The following is an 18065-nucleotide window of genomic DNA, read 5'->3' as shown; positions in this document are numbered from 1 at the left end:
AATACCATTTAAAAAGGATTAAAACTGTTCAGTTCATTAGATACATATCAAATAATTAATTTGGTGGCTAAAACCACCCCCTACTTGCAAAATTGCACGAAAATTAGCGATATTTTGGCTGGAAATCGCGAGATTCGACTTACGCGGAAATTCGAGATACGCGGTATTTTGCGGCCGTTTTCGGTCCCCAATAACCGTGTATCTCGGGGACCGCCTGTACTCCATCTCTGTTTTGTCATTATGGATATTTGTGACAGCATCGTAAACCGCTAGGCATTTCACAGCGAGTGTAAACCGCACCTTACACCGAGTGTAAACCGCGCTTCACACCGACTGTCAAAGTGCTGTATACAACAACAACAATGATGTCCTTTGTATGGGAGTTAGAAAATTGCTAATAAATTAAGTTTAGTGCAACTTCTGAAAATGAAGTGAGTCTTAAAACCTATTCTCATACCACCATAAGGTGTGTGCAAAGTTTCGTTGAAAATGATCCAGCCGTTTCGGAGTTTGCTCGCGACAAACACCGTGACACGAGATTTTTATTTATATATATGTATATGTATATATATATATATATATATATATATATATATACAATTTGCTCAAAGAATTGTCAATTTTAGAAAACCGCGTATCTCCGAATCCGCGTATAAGAGGTACCGTGTATCTCGGGGACCGCCTGTATATGTGATACAATTAGAACTCGCTGATTGCATTTATATCATTTGTCTACAAAAAAATAGATTTTGTTTATTAGAAGGACATTTTGTAACACGACTAATGTCTGCGTATTTTGTCATGTTTGTTTTTTTATACAATGTGGATAAACTGACTTTTTCTCATATTTATGTGAACAACTCGGATTTTTTGTATTCAATTGAAAAAGCAGACTTGCAATTGGCGAGGTTTGAATGTATTTCACTTCGTCACATGACAGCTCGCATATCTGTCAAGTCAGAAACGTAAACAAACACGGACAACCGCCCGTAAAGATTGTGTGCAGAATAATCGTGAAATTTTATGTGAAATCTCGAGAAAAGGTAAGTGTTCTGTGCATATTTCAGTAAATAAACTATCTTTTAATGCTTGAACACATTATTCCTCAGGAAAAACATCATTTCATCCCGAAATTTGGCAACATTCGTCCGAGTATGATCGAGCAGCTGTGTGTGTGTATGCCGACGAAATACGACGCCGGTAAGATGAAATGTTTTACTTTTTCACTTTTACTTTACTTTTACATGAAATCACAATGAATTGTAAAAATAATGCAGATTTAATGATATTGATCTTTGTTACAGTTTCTACAACAATCACTAAAGCCGGCTGTGATCGTGATCGGCACATTCTCAACTGGACCAACACACCGGTCGTTGTGTATTTTCAAGCAAACCAACGTTGCCATACACCACAAAATAGCATGGAACGGAAAGTATTATAAAATAATGTCATATTTGAAAGCATTCTAATCTTTCATTGTTATTTTTCCACTGCAAACACGACATTAGATCACCGCATCGACAAGTGGTTTTTATGTGCAAGTGATGTTAAGAAGTGTGTTGTACGGTGTATTATGTGTTTTACTTTATTTGTATCGCTTTGCAAGTGGTACAATTAGTGCGTTTAATCGTTGTGCTACTGCTAACGAAAAAACGACCCGAGCATTAGAAGCGGCAACAATACATGTGCCTGACGCAGAGACAACAACGCCGTCGGCATCCGTTGATACCATCCAAAGTGATGGTTGAAATCGTATATAAACGTGTAAAACCATATATTGGGGCATGTAAGTATTGAATAATAGTTAAATAAAATACATTTTATCATTGTACTGGACAATGTGCATCGAAATTTTAAAAAAGTGTGTGTGTTTTTGTTTACATCCGAATACAGAACCCACAGCGTTATACTGTGGTTCGAGCACTCGCTAAGTAACGCTTGAGCTTTGAGCTTTCATTGAGCTTACATAGAATGTTACACGCTACCTGTTCACTAAGGACTGCTATCGAGCAGTGTTATGAGCAGGTAGCGAGCAGTAACGCCTCCATACAAAAACCGCGAAACGTAACGCTCCAATGCTATTTGGGTTAGTGCAGTAGGCATCGACTACCTGGGGCCAATAGAGGTGGTCAACGCAAGACGGCGAGAAAAACGGTACGTAGCTGTGTTTACTTGCCTCGTTACACAAGCATTGCATCTAGAAGTCGCACACAGCTTGTCTACAGTAGCGTGCATCATGGCAATTCGTCGGTTTGTGAGTCGAAGGGGTCCTCCTACCGAAATATTTTCCGATAACGGCACGAATTTCGTCGGCGCTAACAACGAGCTACAAAAACAAATAGCAGACAATAAGTACTCCTTAGCCGACAACTTCATCGACGCACACACTACGTGGCGATTCAATCCACCTTCAGCACCGCACATGGGCGGAGTATGGGAGCGAATGGTGAGGAGTGTCAAAGAAGCATTGAATGCGTTTGACGATAGGGGAAAATTAAATGACGAAATTCTACTCACAGTTCTTGCAGACTCAGAGAGCCTGATTAATTCGCGCCCCCTCACATACATGCCACAAACGCTCTCCAACTCGGAAGCATTAACACCAAACCATTTCCTTTTAGGATCGTCGGTAGCAAGAAAGGAGATGGTAACCAATGTACCACACCCGGCGGAAGCTCTAAGGAACAGCTATTGCCGAGCTACAGAACTCACCAGCCACTTTTGGGACAGATGGTTCAAAGAATACGTCCCGACTCTTCATGGGCGATCCAAGTGGCAAAAAGAAGGCGAACAGTTGAAAGTGGGCGCGTTGGTCTTCGTGACGGAAGGAGCTCGAAAGGAATGGCCACGAGCTGTTGTAGAAAAAGTGTTTCCTGGATGTGACGGTAGAGTCAGGCAGGCGATGGTGAGAACAGCGCACGGAAAAATGTTAAAACGCCCGGTCGTAAAACTAGCGAGGATCGATGCAGAAATTGATAGAGAGGAAGAAATTGATGATGCAAAGGCTGATAGTGGGAACGGCAAAACACAGTACTTTGATTGTCGCGTCTTTATCAACTGGTGAATCCAAACCGCATGGATTCACGTGGGGGGGGGGGGGAATGTTGACACGCCAAAATATAAACAGTACAAAGGTTGGGACAAACAGAGGTGCGTTAATCGATCTGAGCGCAATCGATCACCACTGCTATAAAACGCGAGCAGGATAGACGATCGGGCGAGAGAGAGAGAGAGAGAGAGAGAGAGAACAATCGTTCTAATCGTTCGTGTCGTGCGACCTTTTACATGTTAATTATGTTACTTAAGACTAAGCTTGACAAATGAATGACCGAAATGTGACTCAGTGGCGGATTTAGGGTGTTGGGGACCCAAAGCGTTAAAAAGAGTGGAGGGCCCCCGGTTGGTGTCGAGCGGGCGGGGGGGGGGGGGGGGGGAGGATTGTTGCATTAGGTTTTGAATCAAACACACTTCAATGGTTTGCTGGCGAGGGGGGGGGGGGGGTGTGCTCAGAATCCCTGTACTGGGCCCCTATAGTTTATGGGTCCCTTCATCCATGGGGCCCCTAACTAGCACAGAAACTTTTGCTGAGACTACTGTACACATTGTTCTATATGCTGGACTTTCTTACACGGGGCCCCTACATTGACGGGGCCCCCGCGGCCGCTCAATCCGCGCACCGTTAAATCCGCCACTGATGTGACTATGATATAATGAATGAATGTAAATGAATTCGCTTCAAGTGGGCCACTCGCGGTCCGTTGAATATTAATGAATAAATAACAAACAACAAATGTATTTTCTGGCAGCACTGCCGATCGACAATTTCTTTGATCAAGTATGTGTGCGAATAAAGCGGCACTAGCGCATGAAACTCGATACGAGCCGGACGTGTTCTTAACTTTGTCTCCTTTGGCGATCAACTGTTATATTAAGACACCACTTTTCGAGAAACGGTATTTTATTGTACTTGTTACCGCTCTCACGTTACAACAGAAGAGAAGAGCGATACCCACCACGTGCACACTTATATATCCTGTAGTGAGTGCCCCGCTTGGGCACTCCCTAGCTAATGAGTGTTTTATACTTAACGAAAACTACTTACAGTGCTACCTAAATTATGTCGACACAACACGCCTTATCTCTTTTTTTTTTTTTATAAGTGCCATTCTTTTACCCTATTTTTATGTACTACATCGGTTTTTCCATTATCCTCAATTATTACATTTTCTCCTGTATCTTCTAATACTGTAAACGGACCGCTGTCCGGTGTTTCCAATTTCTTTACATTTTCTCCTCGAATTAATATCTGGTTGCCTGGTTGGAATGTTTTATGTTTTGTTTTTTCGTCGTAATATTCTTTGCTTTTAATCTTATTTTGTATTAGACGATTCCTTACTTCCTCATGCGCTATGTTCAATTTAAGCCTTAAAATAGTTGCGTAATTCTCAAGGTCGTATTGCACTCTGTTAACTTTTTCTTTTATTACGTTAGATGGTATATTTGCTGGCCGTCCATACATAAGGTAGAACGGGGTATAACCTGTAGCAGTGTGTACTGTATTGTTATAGGCAAACTCGTAGAAGTTTGTCTATTTATGCCAATCTAACGCTTTTCTATCACTGTGTATTCTTAGAAAATTCCCTAATTGTTTGTGCGAGTTTTCAAGAGCTCCTACTGTCTCATGAAGGTACGCAGTGGATTGCAGTTTTTCTATTTGTAATAGTTTACATATCTCGTTAAACAGTGTTGAAAGGAATTCTGTGCCTCTATCCGTACAAATTGTTTCGGGCACTCCGTACTTAAGGATAACCTGTTCTACGAATACTTTTGCGACTGTTTCAGTTCTTTTGTTTTGTATTGGCGTGGCTGTTACAAACTTGGTTAAATCACACTGTGTTGTTAAAATATATTCAAAGCCATGTGAATTTACTAATGGACCTACTAGGTCAATGAATATCTTTTCCATACTTGTTTTTGCGGTATTTGTTATTTTTCATTTCATTTCATTTCATTTCATTTCATTTCATTTATTTAATACAATATCCGCCATCAAGGCTAAATATAATAGACTTAAAACTAATTTAATACTAACAAATAAACAAAATAATTCATGAAAAACTAAGCCTAACTAACCTAGTCTTGACCTAGCAAAAAAGAAAAGTAAAAAAACAAGAGTAGAGCGTAGAGACTATCATAAACTTAACAAAAACAAAAAAAAAGAGAGTAATAGAAAACTAAGGAGAATAATTAAAGGGAATTAAAAGAAAAAATACGGTTACGAAAAGAGTTAAGAGAGGAGTCGAAATCAAAGAGATAGTAAAAGTGGTTAAACAACCTGAAACAGGACAGAAGAGGGTCATTGAAAGTATAAAGAGTATGACGTGTTTCAATATACAGAGGATCACGTGGACGAAGAGAACGAGAGGGAACATACAGCGAGATGGACGAGAGTAAATCAGGAGCATCAGTAGCAGAAAGTAATAAGCCACCAATAAAACAAGCCTGAAACACTTGGCGGCGGAAGCTTAAGGAGTGAAGATTGAATAACTGCAATCGCGTTTCATAGGGAGGTAGTGAGGCAGCACCGAACAAACGACGAAAAGCAACCCTGGTAAAAAGGCGCTGAATGCTTTCAATTCTCGAACAGCCATCAACAGTAGGAGGATTTCAGATGATGCTAGCATATTCAAGAAGAGGCCTTACCAGAGCACAATAAAGGTTTCTTAAGAAGCTTTGATCTCTAAAAATAGAGGTAAAACGTAAGATAAACCCAAGGGTTCGATTTGCTTTTAGTAGCACCTCATCAAGCTGCAGTTTAAAGTTAAGACGACAGTCAAGTATAATACCAAGGTCACGGATGGACATAACACGAGAGAGGGAAGCGCTAGAGAGAGTATAGTTAAATAAAATAGGAGAAAGAGAGTGAGAGAAAGAAATAACAGAACATTTTTCGGGACACAGGCGAAGTAAATTGGATGAACACCAATGAGCAAATGCATTGAGGTAATGCTGAAGTCTCAGAAAATCAGAAGAAGAAGACACAGGTAAAAAGATTTTGATATCATCCGCATAAAGGAGATGACCATCAGGAGGTAAAACATTACAAACATCATTGATGAACAAAGAAAACAGAAGTGGACTTAGCACACAACCCTGAGGGACACCTGACGTACAAAAAAACTCCTCAGATAAGTACGACCCGGTTTTAACCCTGCATGATCGATTACTTAAATATGAGGACAGCCAGCTAATAATGCCATCACCAAAACCAAGTTTAGACAATTTAGCTAATAATAAAGAGTGAGGTAAACTATCAAAAGCAGCATGAAAGTCGGTGTATATTGCATCAAGTTGGGTACCGGCCTCAAAAGATCTAAAAATATTGGAAATAAAAGACATGAGATTAGTTGAAGTAGACCTACCAGGCATAGTAGACCACCAGACCTACTACCTGTGTCTTCTCATGAACTACCGACTTTACCCGAATTGATGGAAGCTAACCCTGCATCTAATACACATAATCCGTCCGACTCTCTTTCGCCGTTAATAACTTGCAGCAAGAGCACTCCCGGCGCATCTCGCTCTCTCATCCCTTCGATCGATCAACTAAACATCTACTATCAAAAATTATGAGGATTGCGCACAAAACTAGACGAGTTACGCCTCTCTGTCTATCTGAGCTTGATATGGATGTGTTTGCATCGTGCGTTAATCACTTCATTCTTACTGGTGTATCTCGTGAAAATGTTTCTCTGCTTGATGGAATGTCGGTAAACGGTTTGCCGCAATTATCTGGCATAAAAAATATACGCGGAAGTCAATTGGACCTTCTATTTGCCAATGCTGCCAATGCTATGCCTTCTTGGAGCGCTGCTCCCCCGTCATAGCTTCACCTGTTCCACTCGTCGCGCTAGACAATCATCATCCTGCTCATGAGACAAGTGTGCTCCTTACGCACTCTCGCCCTGCATCCTCTCAACGAATACCTACGGCTCGTATGTTCAATTTTAGGAAACTGGACTACCAAAAGCTTCATCATATTTTAGCCGGTACCGATTGCTGCTTTACTGATGATGACATAAATCAAGCTGTAGCAGTGTTTACTAATATAATCACTTCCGCCTTCCCTTCCTGCTGTCCTCTCCTATCCTTTCTACCGATCCCGTCTTCGCTCCTTTTCCGTACCATAAACTCCTTCCTACTCCTTCGTGAATAATTGTATACTATAGTCAGTAAGTAGGGTAAATGTACCAATAGTGGTGCAATTTGTAGTGGTACCGATGTGTTTTAATGGATTTAAAGTGTCAGGAAGGACAATTTCTGAATATTTTAACACATAGCAATTGGAATATGTTTTATCTTCGCAATCACAACCATTTTTATCATGAAACACATCAAATTTACGAAAAAAATACATATTTTTGTGACTGCTTCGTTGTACCTATAATGGTGGTATGGTTCCTATAGTCGTCGTATTGTGTTCCTATAGTGGTGGTAAACAAAGATGCATCAAAAACGGCGTATAATACCAATGAAACTTAGTTTTGAAGCTGTTTTCGTATGAATTGCAAGGATTACTGCCATAATATTGGTTTCTTGCGTAATTTGATCGTAAAAAAATGTATAAATTTGATCGATGAAACTATTGACTAAAGTACTGCCTCACACCTGTCGTCAACCTACACCCGGAAGAGTGTGCTTGATTTGAAGTCAATTTTTCGTTCAGCCATATAAGCGAATTTTGGCCTGTTTTTGGTAAATTACCTACATAAAACTCATTTATGTTGCTTATTTTAGTGAAAACAGTACCACATGTCAAAAATGTCCTCGAAAAAATCTAAAACGACCTGTTTTTATTGATTTTATAACTATAACCACTATAGGAACATGCCTGTTTTGTGTACCTATAATGGCACTATGGCAAAAAAACACTTAAAAATGTATAAATAAGGTCAAAAGGCAAATAATTTCAGTAAAACAATAACATTTCATAACAGTTATGTTGAAAAACTAGTAATTGCGTGGTTATGTGGTCATTTAGAACGTTAACAGAAAAATGAGTTTCGTTATGAAATCCTAAGGATTTTGGAAAAATGTTGACACATTTAACAAAATTATGGATTTTTCGGTCACTAAATAACGGAATGGCCCCATTTAACTTTTACACCCTTTGTAAAAGGCTAAAGAACATTTCACACTAACGTAAATAACTTAATTACTTGTATTTTGCCTTATGAACCGCATTTTAGTGCAATACCACCACTATTGGTACTACCACCACTATAGGTACATTTACCCTACTATTGCTGTAACCCAACGTGGCCGAGCAATTAATAAAATAAAAATAAATAAATAAATAAATAAACCCATGCTGTTTAGGGCTAATAGCTGAACTACAACTATGAAGTATGGTTGGAAGGATACATAGCTCAAAAGTTTTGGCTGTGGCGCAAGTTTGGGTTATCCCACGATAATTAGAAACAATGCTACGGCATCCCTTTTTGTGTACCGGAAAAAGCCAACAGGATTTCCAAAGAGCAGGAAAAACCCCAAGAGAAAGTGAAAGGTTGAAAATTTTAGCAAGGTGTGGAGCAAGCACGTCCATACAGTTTATTAAAACAGAGGCAGGAATGTCATCTGGACCAGGAGTAAAAGAACGTTTCAACCCAAATAACACCTGTACAACTGTTTCAGAGCTAACCGAAATATCGGAGAGATTAATTAAGTTCTCTGGCGTGTAGAGTAGTCCACCCTCAATAAGGTTAGGGTCACTAACCGGTGGCTCAAACATTTGGGAAAAATGTGCAGAGAATAGCTCACAGATCTCAACAGGCGTAGAGGCAGTTCGAGAATCAAGTACCATTTCATTAGGTAACGTATTGCACCCTCTTCGAATCCTAACAAATTGCCAGAAGGATGCTGGATCAGAACGGAAACGCGATTGCAGTCTACTCGAATAGGCCTCAAAACGAGCCCTGTTGTATAGTCGATGCGCAGAGGCAGCGTACTTAAATAAACGAAGGTTGAAAGCAGATCGGTTCAGACGATACCTCCTAAGATATTTCATTCTATCCTTTTTCAGGTTGCGAAGAGTACGATTGGACCAGGGAGGATTAGGAGGGGAACGAAAAATAGGATTTTTAGTGGTATTTTTGGTGGCTTATTTGATTTATATAATTGGCATTGTTTGCATTTGGCTATCATTTCTTTTACATCTTTATCAATCCCTGGCCACGTATACTTTTGCTTGATCGTATTGACAGTCCGATGGAATCCTGCGTGCCCTGCCGTTGGTAAGGTATGAAAATCGTTCATTATTACCAGCTTTTTCGCTTTTTCACAATCCTTTACTACTTCAACCTTTTCGTTGAGTACGATGATTTCTGGCATTCCCTTCTCATTTAGGGTTTTTAATTGTTTCATAAATTGTTTAGTAATTTCATCATTTGTTTCTATCACCAAATATGTTTTATGTTTCAGTGCTTTCACATGGGCTTTAATCCTAACTATCATACCCCGTAGGTGAACGATAGTGTAAGATTTTGGTAAAATAATGTTATCTTTTGAAATAACAAGATCTTTTGCATCGTTACTAAACTGCAGCTTAATATAATTGGCTTTAGATACTGCTGAATTATTATTGTTTTGGCATGTATCGTTGCTGACAGCTTTCGACCTTGTTGTGATTAGTATTTCTTCCTGTGCACTCATGGTTTTTAGATCAGATAATGGTAATCTTGATAAGGTGTCGGCTATTACATTTTCATTCCCTTTCTTATAGCAAATAGTAAAGTTATACTCTTCCAACGCTAGCCTAAATTTGGTTAAACGGCTTGAGGGGTTGTTCATAGTAAAGAGATAGACTAGAGGTCTATGATCAGTAAAAATGTTGAAATGCCTTCCATAAAGATATGGACGATAATGGTTAACGGACCATACTATAGCCAACAATTCTTTTTCTATGGTTGCATAATTAAGCTCGGCTTTGTTAAGGGCTTTACTGGCAAACGAAATGGGTTTCCCGTTTTGGATACTTAGTACTGCACCTACTGCACTGTTAGAGGCATCGGTATGTAGAACAAAAGTATTGTTTTCACTGAAATCAGGGAAGTCTAAGACCGGAGTATTAACAAAATGTTCTTTAAGTGTGTCGAACGCGGTTTGACAAGTGGGAGTCCAATCAAATGGAATTCCTTTTCTTGTTAGCCGGTTTAATGGCATGCAAATAGCGGCAAAATTCTTTATGTGCTTTCTATAATAATTTGCGAAGGCTACAAAACGTTTCACTTCATCGGAGGATTTAGGGGGTTGCCAATCGTTGATGCATTTCAGTTTCTGTGGATCGGGTTTTATCCCTTCTGCGGAAATATAATGTCCCAGATATATTAATTCCTTCTTCAAAAAATGACATTTTTCCGGGTTTAATTTGAGGTTCACTTGCCGTAATCGCTCAAAGACATCCAATAAATTTTTATTATGTTCCTGTATGTTTTTTTCCAAATACGACGATATCGTCCAAGTAAATGAGACATTGTTCTGCGTTTAAGCCTGACATTGCCACTGTCATCATTCTCGAGAAAGTAGAAGGACTTATTTTTAGTCCCATTGGCAATCTTGTCATCTGATACTGACCAGTTGGGGTAGTAAAGGCGGTAATTGGTCGATCTTCTTTTCTTAATTTGCATTGATAGTACCCTTGAGATAAATCTAGATGTGAAAAATATTTAGATCCTGATAAGGTACAGTATCGGACAGAAAAATAGGGCATTGGTTTTTTAACGCACCGTGCACCCGTTGGGCCAAGTTTATGTGTGGTTTGTATGTGTTTGTGTTTGTGTGTGTGTGTATGTGTGTGTATGTGTGTTTGTGTGTGTGTGTGTGTATGTGTGTGTGCATGTGTGTGTGTGTGTGTGTGTGTGTGTGTGTGTGTGTGTGTGTGTGTGTGTGTGTGTGTGTGTGTGTGTGTGTGTGTGTGTGTGTGTGTGTGTGTGTGTGTGTGTGTGTGTGTGTGTGTGTGTGTGTGTGTGTGTGTGTGTGTGTGTGTGTGTGTGTGTGTGTGTGTGTGTGTGTGTGTGTGTGTGTGTGTGTGTGTGTGTGTGTGTGTGTGTGTGTGTGTGTGTGTGTGTGTGGATGTATGTTTGAATGTGTATTGATGTGTGTGTATGTTTCACAAGTAGGTCGTTTCGGATAGATTTGTAAGTAGTTTTTTTGTGTTTTGGGTTAGGTTTTTGGTGTGATAAGCAGGACCGCCCTCGCGATCAGTGTGTTTTCGATATATTAACAATGTTACGGTCTTCTTTCGCCGTGGTCTTCTGAGGACGTCCGGTTGACTTGCGCGTTTCGGTTGTCCAAGCGCGTTTCAGTTGTCTAAGCACGTTTCGGTTGTCCGAAGCGCGTTTGCCACAAAAGTGCGCGATCGTTCCATTACGAACTCGATCCTTTTGCGCTTAATGCCAGCAGCAGCCATTCGCTTTTACATATGGCGCTGATGATCGGTACAACGTTTACCTCGACCCATTGTTACTAACATTGCTTGCTTGGACCGTCAAGAACGCGCTGGTTAAAAACTTGGACACGGCTGATCCCGTGCTCTGCCTGCGTTCTACTTCTATATGCGATGAATTACATCGTTTTGGAGCAGCGAAAACATCGCATGGATAAAACTATCAACGAGTACGCGAGTAAGCGTCTTCCCTTCAAAATCGAGAAAAGAATACTGCCGCGCTCATGAAACAAAACGCCCATTGAAAAGAATAACTGCGCGCCAGCTCAATGCACGCACAAAGTTTACCATTCGCACACAACGTGCAACGCAGAGATGCACGAAGGCCTTTCAATGGCGTGCAAAACACCTGTGAGGGAATGCCGAGTTCATTGCTATTGTGCGCGTGTCCATTTCGCACCGGTGTCGCATTCACATTCATGAAACAGCACACCTGCGTTTTCGTCCGAGGAACAAGCGCTGCTGTCGATGCAAACTTTAGTTTTTATCCAAGTGTAAACGCACAATGTTTCACATGATAACACACATAATAAGAATAATTTCAACGCAATATGACATCATGGCAAGCTATGTTTTTCAGACACAAACCCGCGCACTTGCTAATACACATTAAAAAGCACACTCTCTTTCTACTACTACACACACACACATATGCACACACACACACACATACACACACACACACACACACACACACTCACACACACATACACACACACATACACACACACATACACACATACACACACACAAACACAAGTAACGTGGCAAAACAAGTGCACGGTGCATTGAAAAAAAAGGGTCCTATCTTAATGTCCGATACTGTATCTATGACTTCATCAATATTCGGTAAAGGGAATTTATCATCTTGCAATACATTGTTTACTTTGCGATAATCGATTACAAGCCTCCATTTCCTTTTATCAGCATTAGCCTTTTTGGGAACCAATAAAATTGGACTGTTCCATTCTGACTGTGTGGCTTCAATTGTTTTATTTTTTAACATTTTACGGATTTGGTTATCAACTTCTTTTTGTGCATACGGTAACCTGTATGGTTTTGAATATATAGGCATAGTATTATTTTTTTATTTTTAAAGACGCTTCATAAACTGTAGTGGTACTTAGTTTATCATTTTGCAAACAGAATATGTCATTATATTTGAGACAAATCTTGGCAATAACTTCCTTTTCATCTTCGTGTAGATGTGATAAATCAAGTTCCTTCAACATTTGATTAGCATGATCAATATTATGTTGCGGAGTTTTAATTTCCAAGATGTTGAAATCTGAAGCGGGTGTAATAGTTGGTTGTAGTTTGGTTATTGTTACTGACTTATTTTGAAAATTTGCTATGCGTATTGGTAATTTACCATTTTTTGGATTCGCTATTGTGTTAGCTATGTACACATTTGGTTGAATTTTTTCATTAAGCACTACACAAGTATCAGTGTGTGTAGTATCGATAAAGGTAACAAATTCTGTTCTGGGTGGGATTATAAAACATGTTTGTTTATGGTTGGCATTACAAGTCAAACTCATATTTTCAAAATTTATATTAGCTTTATGTTTTCTCAAAAAGTTAGCTCCTATTAATCCTACAATGTGGCATGGAAGTGTATCTACGACATGAAATATGATTGGAAAATTTTGCGTGTTAGCATAAATGCTTGTTTAAATGCACCCTAAAGATTTAGTAGTTCCGTTGATACCGTGAATACTTATTGTATAAGTTTTATCTATGACGGCTTGCTTGGGAACATAGTTTGAATTTAATATGCAACATGTAGCTCCGGTATCAATCACTAGATCGCGATTAATTCCTAATAAACAAAACTTGGCCTTAACGCCCGTATCAAATTGTAATTTAACGAAATAAATTAATTATTTCATCATGCTCTTCATTTGAGTTTGGAACTGCATCGTGAAAATCTTCCAAATAATTAGCATTTCCCAAATGTACTCTATTGTTGTTATTGCTTCGCTCAGTTGATGTTGCGCTTGGCATTCGCTGTTGAAAGTGGCTGTTCGAATAATTTCTGCTCCTATATCCACGTTGATTGTTATTTGTAATATTTCGTGGCTAGTTTTCATAACCTTGATTACTAGAATACCGCTGGTATGGTCTACCTCTATATGCTGGGTTATACGATTGCCTAGGGTAGTATGAGTTTTGGGGGCGTCTCGCATAGCGTTGCGATGGACGCGGGGTTTGATACCAAAGAGCTGTTGATCGCTCTGCAATCGGTTCACATTCTAAAGCATCTGATATGGCTTTGCAATGTGTAAGCGGATTGCGTGCTTGCAAGAAAAATCTTGTGTTAGCTTCATTCAAACCTTGCGTAAAGGCGCGTACTATAATTGGATTAACAATGCTATGTGCGGCAAATTCCGTAGAAAAAGTTCCTACAGCTACATGAGCTGCGGATAATTTAGCTGCCATTTTTTCTAACTCCTTCCCAAATTCGGAAATAGTTTTTGAGCCTTGTTTCAGCGCGGTTAATTCTTTTTCTACAGCTAGCGGCGTTAAGTGCACGCTGAATCGTGTACGAAGAAGACTGAAAGCTTCTTTTACATTGCATGCTGTGTCTATGACTCCATGAGCATTACCAATCAATGTGGTTTTCATAAATTTAACGATGTCCACTTCAGGCACTTTTTCAGCATAATCTAAAAGTAGTTCAACACTTTCAATATATGGATTTAATAGCGTATTGGTACCATCGAAAGGTTTGACCAGTTTTAGTGCTAAACTAATATCCAACTTGGCTGCCATTGTGCAAGGTTCACTGCAGGTTACTTTTGTAATGGTTTCGTTTATAATGGTTTTATTTGCAGGGATACCAGTAGTTTTATTTGTATTGGTTTTAATCGCAGGGGTACTATTAGTTTTATTCCTAGTAGTTCTAGTTACAGGGGTGCTAGTAGCTGGTAATGATTTTTTTTTTTCATTTAGCGGGAAAATTAAATTTAACAATATGCGTAAGAGTATGAACTAGTAGCAGGTATACAGGAACTTAAAAAATGTAATAGTTATTCAGACACCATTTGGAAAGGAAATATTATTAATAAGATAACAGGTAAATCACTTTATCTGACACTTTACATGAATGCACTTTATATGATAAGGACAAAAATTGTATTATTATATATATATATATATATATATATATATATATATATATATATATATATATATATATATATATATATATATATATATATATATATATATATATATATATATATATATATATATATATATATATATATTTTACAGTCGTTGCCGGTAAATTTTGACTCTTACTCACCTATTTTTGTCTCGAAGGCACCAATTTTTGACAGCGTTTCACGATTTTTGCCTCGAAGGCATCAATTTTTGACAGTGCGCATCAATTTTTGCCTAGAAGGCATCAATTTTTGACTGTGAGTCAATCGCTTTATTTACAAAATTTTACGTAATTTCTGAAACTGTGTGTTCTGAAATGATTGAAATTAAGTTAAATAGTGAATAATTGTATTGATAGAATTTAAAATAAAACAATTGTTTTGCCAATTTTGGCAGTTTCAATGGAGTGAAACAATTGGCACGTATTTTCAGCTGTAAACAAAAACTTTAGTATCTCTAAAATTTCATAATTTTTTCTCAAGAAACAATCAATTTACACAGTTTTTGTATTTTTTTATGAGTTGTGGAATAACAATTGTAAAAAATCTGCTTAAATACCTTGTAAAATTGTCATTATTCCTACAAGAGTCAAAAATTGATGACTTACAGACAAAAATAGGTGCGTTAGAGTCAAAAATTGATGCGCACTGTCAAAAATTGATGCCTTAGAGGCAAACATTCTTGCGCACTGTCAAAAATTGATGCCTTAGAGCCAAAATTTGGTGGCAACGACTGTATTATATATATATTTTTTTTTTATTTATTTATTTTTTATTTTTTTTACGCACTGTTAACACTTATATCGCATGGTGAAAAAAAAACATATGATGAAAAATATTTCAATTTATTATTATTATTATTATTATTATGTTTTTTTTTTTTTTTTTTTTTAGAATTGTGAAAACCCAAAAAACTGATAAGAACTCATCACGTTCGAACGATTTAATTAAGCCCGATTATAGTGTCGATTATCTGATTCAAACGGAAAAGTATCAAACAAAACCGCGCTACACGAACTGAAACAAAATCGGTATTATACAAGCTTGTTAGAGACTTCTTTCGTTGACTCGAGACATTGCTGCCAAATTGATCTCAAATGGGTTTGTTAGTTGAAACAAACTGCATCGCGGAACGCAGGAAGTATCGTACCAATTTATAATTATTTATACGTGTGGCGTATCATTGTTCTTAAAATATTTTTGGCAATGCCATGCAAAGTAGCGTTTTTGATGCGTTTCTCAAATTTCTGTGCATTTTGTTATTTCCACCCTTTTTAAGTAAATAATTACAAAAAATCCATTCTGAATGTAATTACATATTTTTTAACCAAACGTATTGCATGTATTTAGTAGTTAAACCGTAAAACAAAACGCTTTCCGTAGTTTTAACCTAACGGAAAGCTGTTGGACAAAAAACGGTCTCCGTTTGAGTCAGGTAATGCAAATGACCTTCGTTCAGTTCAATATATCAAACCAGAAACAAATCGAGTTCTCTAACACGGATCATAATAGAAAATTAGCATTTTTGATACTTTTTCTCAAGCAGTTGAGTCACATAATCGGCACTTATATGAGATTATCACGAAGGATCACGAGGCTCCAACTTACTATCAAAAACAACCAATGCAAAGGGTTAACGTGGATAGGAATGCTGTAACTGCACTAACACTTTGACTTTTTTTTTCACTTTACCTAACACTTCTTCCTCTTTTTTTTTTTCAAACACGATTTATGATTTAATACGATTAAAATATTTTGAAATAAATAATGTACAGTTTAAAAAAAATAAATAGCAAAACTAAATAAAACATCCTATCTAGCTTAAGTTACAAAATCACAATTATATTTTTTTTTTTGTGGCACTTACTTGTGGGGGTATCACGTACCTTTTATTGCGTATAGGTTATGCGTCTGCAGCTGGCTCGAAGTGGTTCATCAGCGCGATGGCGGCGCTAGACGTGCTGGTGTGGCTCTCTCGTTCAACGCGCTGGCGCAGCTTGCTCTCGATGTAACGCGTTCTGTTGCTCGGCGCGATGATGCTCTCGGATGCTGGATTTCTTCTTCGCTCGGTGCAAGGATGTTCTCGGATGTTGTATTTTCGTTATTAGCACGCTTTTGGAGCACGGTGCCTTGATGTCACTTTTTTTTTCGATCGTTGCGATGGCGAAGTTCGATGCCCTGACGTCCCGTGTTCCGTTGGTTAGTGCGATGGTGGTCGGCACGCTGCTGTATCTGTATTTAGTTACAGGTGCTGCTCGTTGTGCTGATTTGGTTTGTCGGTCAGCTCAGATAATTCTCTTCTGATTTGGTGATTTTTTCTGGCGTTACCCAATGGTAATGGTGATGCTCGGTTTTGGGTGTCGTATGTCGTCACGCAATACGAAGGTGAGGCTTGTACGCTTGTATTGCACGTATTGCTCTGTGCATTAATATAGCTATTTTACGTAGCTTTTTCGTTTCGTGTAGCAATGCGTGATTATTTGGTAGAGTCGACCAAATTTGCAACTATTATTCACTGCACTTTTTTATATTGTATAGCACGGTACGAAGCACACTTTGAGTTGGCAGGATCGCCATGTTATATTAAGACACCACTTTTCGAGAAACGGTATTTTATTGTACTTGTTACCGCTATCACGTTACAACAGAAGAGAAGAGCGATACCCACCACGTGCACACTTATATATCCTGTAGTGAGTGCCCCGCTTGGGCACTCCCTAGCTAATGAGTGTTTTATACTTAACGAAAACTACTTACAGTGCTACCTAAATTATGTCGACACAACACAACGACGACACAACAAAAAACAACTTAGGGCGTAGGGGCGTCAAGGGGGAAAGGAACCAACAAACCATGTTCCAGAACGCAACATTGGTGCCGTGACTAGGATGGTCTAATATTTGCGGTTTGGATTGACTGGTTAAAGTGAAGAACTTTAGCGAGCGTTGGTGGATTTCTGAATAAGAAAAAATCGCGAAAGCGTGCGAAATCATTGTGCTAGTGGGTGTTCTTTGCGTGTGTATGCATTTTGTGTCGCGTATTAGAAATGTCGGTTAGTGAAGATTTTGCCGGTTTCTCTGACGCGTCGGGTTCGAACAATACAATGCAACACACAAGCAGAGCAACTAGATATGATTATCCTAAAGCGCTAGCGCAACCGAGTCGTGCAATCGTTGACAAGAATCGACACGTTTTTGGCGCAGTACAAAGAGAGTGATTTCCCAGAATTGACGCCTCGTCTCGATCTATTGAACGAGCGTTGGGGGGAGTTTCAGGTTTTGGCTCGAAATATTCGCGCAAAAGATGACAGTGAAGATAACGATGTGCTTTATGGTGAGATCGAAGACAAAGTCATGCTATTGAACGGAAAATTATTGGGAAAGTTGCGGGCT

General features: G+C 38.7%; 1 protein-coding gene and 1 long non-coding RNA gene across 2 annotated transcripts in view; both read left to right on the top strand.

Moving 5' to 3' along the window:
* Positions 1-248: 248 nt before the first annotated feature.
* The window catches only part of LOC133391040 (uncharacterized), a 35407-nt gene continuing 17590 nt past the window's right edge, over positions 249-18065 (top strand). Inside the window, exon 1 of the mRNA XM_061640949.1 lies at positions 249-431. Within this exon, the coding sequence (XP_061496933.1) occupies positions 427-431 (5 nt within the window). The 5' untranslated portion in view covers positions 249-426. The remainder of the gene's footprint in view (positions 432-18065) is intronic.
* LOC133391044 (uncharacterized) lies at positions 582-3884 on the top strand. Its single transcript, XR_009764527.1, has 3 exons — positions 582-1043; positions 1110-1200; positions 1305-3884. It is a non-coding gene; the product is annotated as an uncharacterized LOC133391044 (long non-coding RNA).

Source organism: Anopheles gambiae, chromosome X, assembly GCF_943734735.2.
Source record: "Anopheles gambiae chromosome X, idAnoGambNW_F1_1, whole genome shotgun sequence".
NCBI classification, from domain to species: domain Eukaryota; kingdom Metazoa; phylum Arthropoda; class Insecta; order Diptera; family Culicidae; genus Anopheles; species Anopheles gambiae.
The sequence above is the reverse complement of the archived record's forward strand: the minus strand, read 5'-3'. Positions and strand labels throughout refer to the sequence as shown.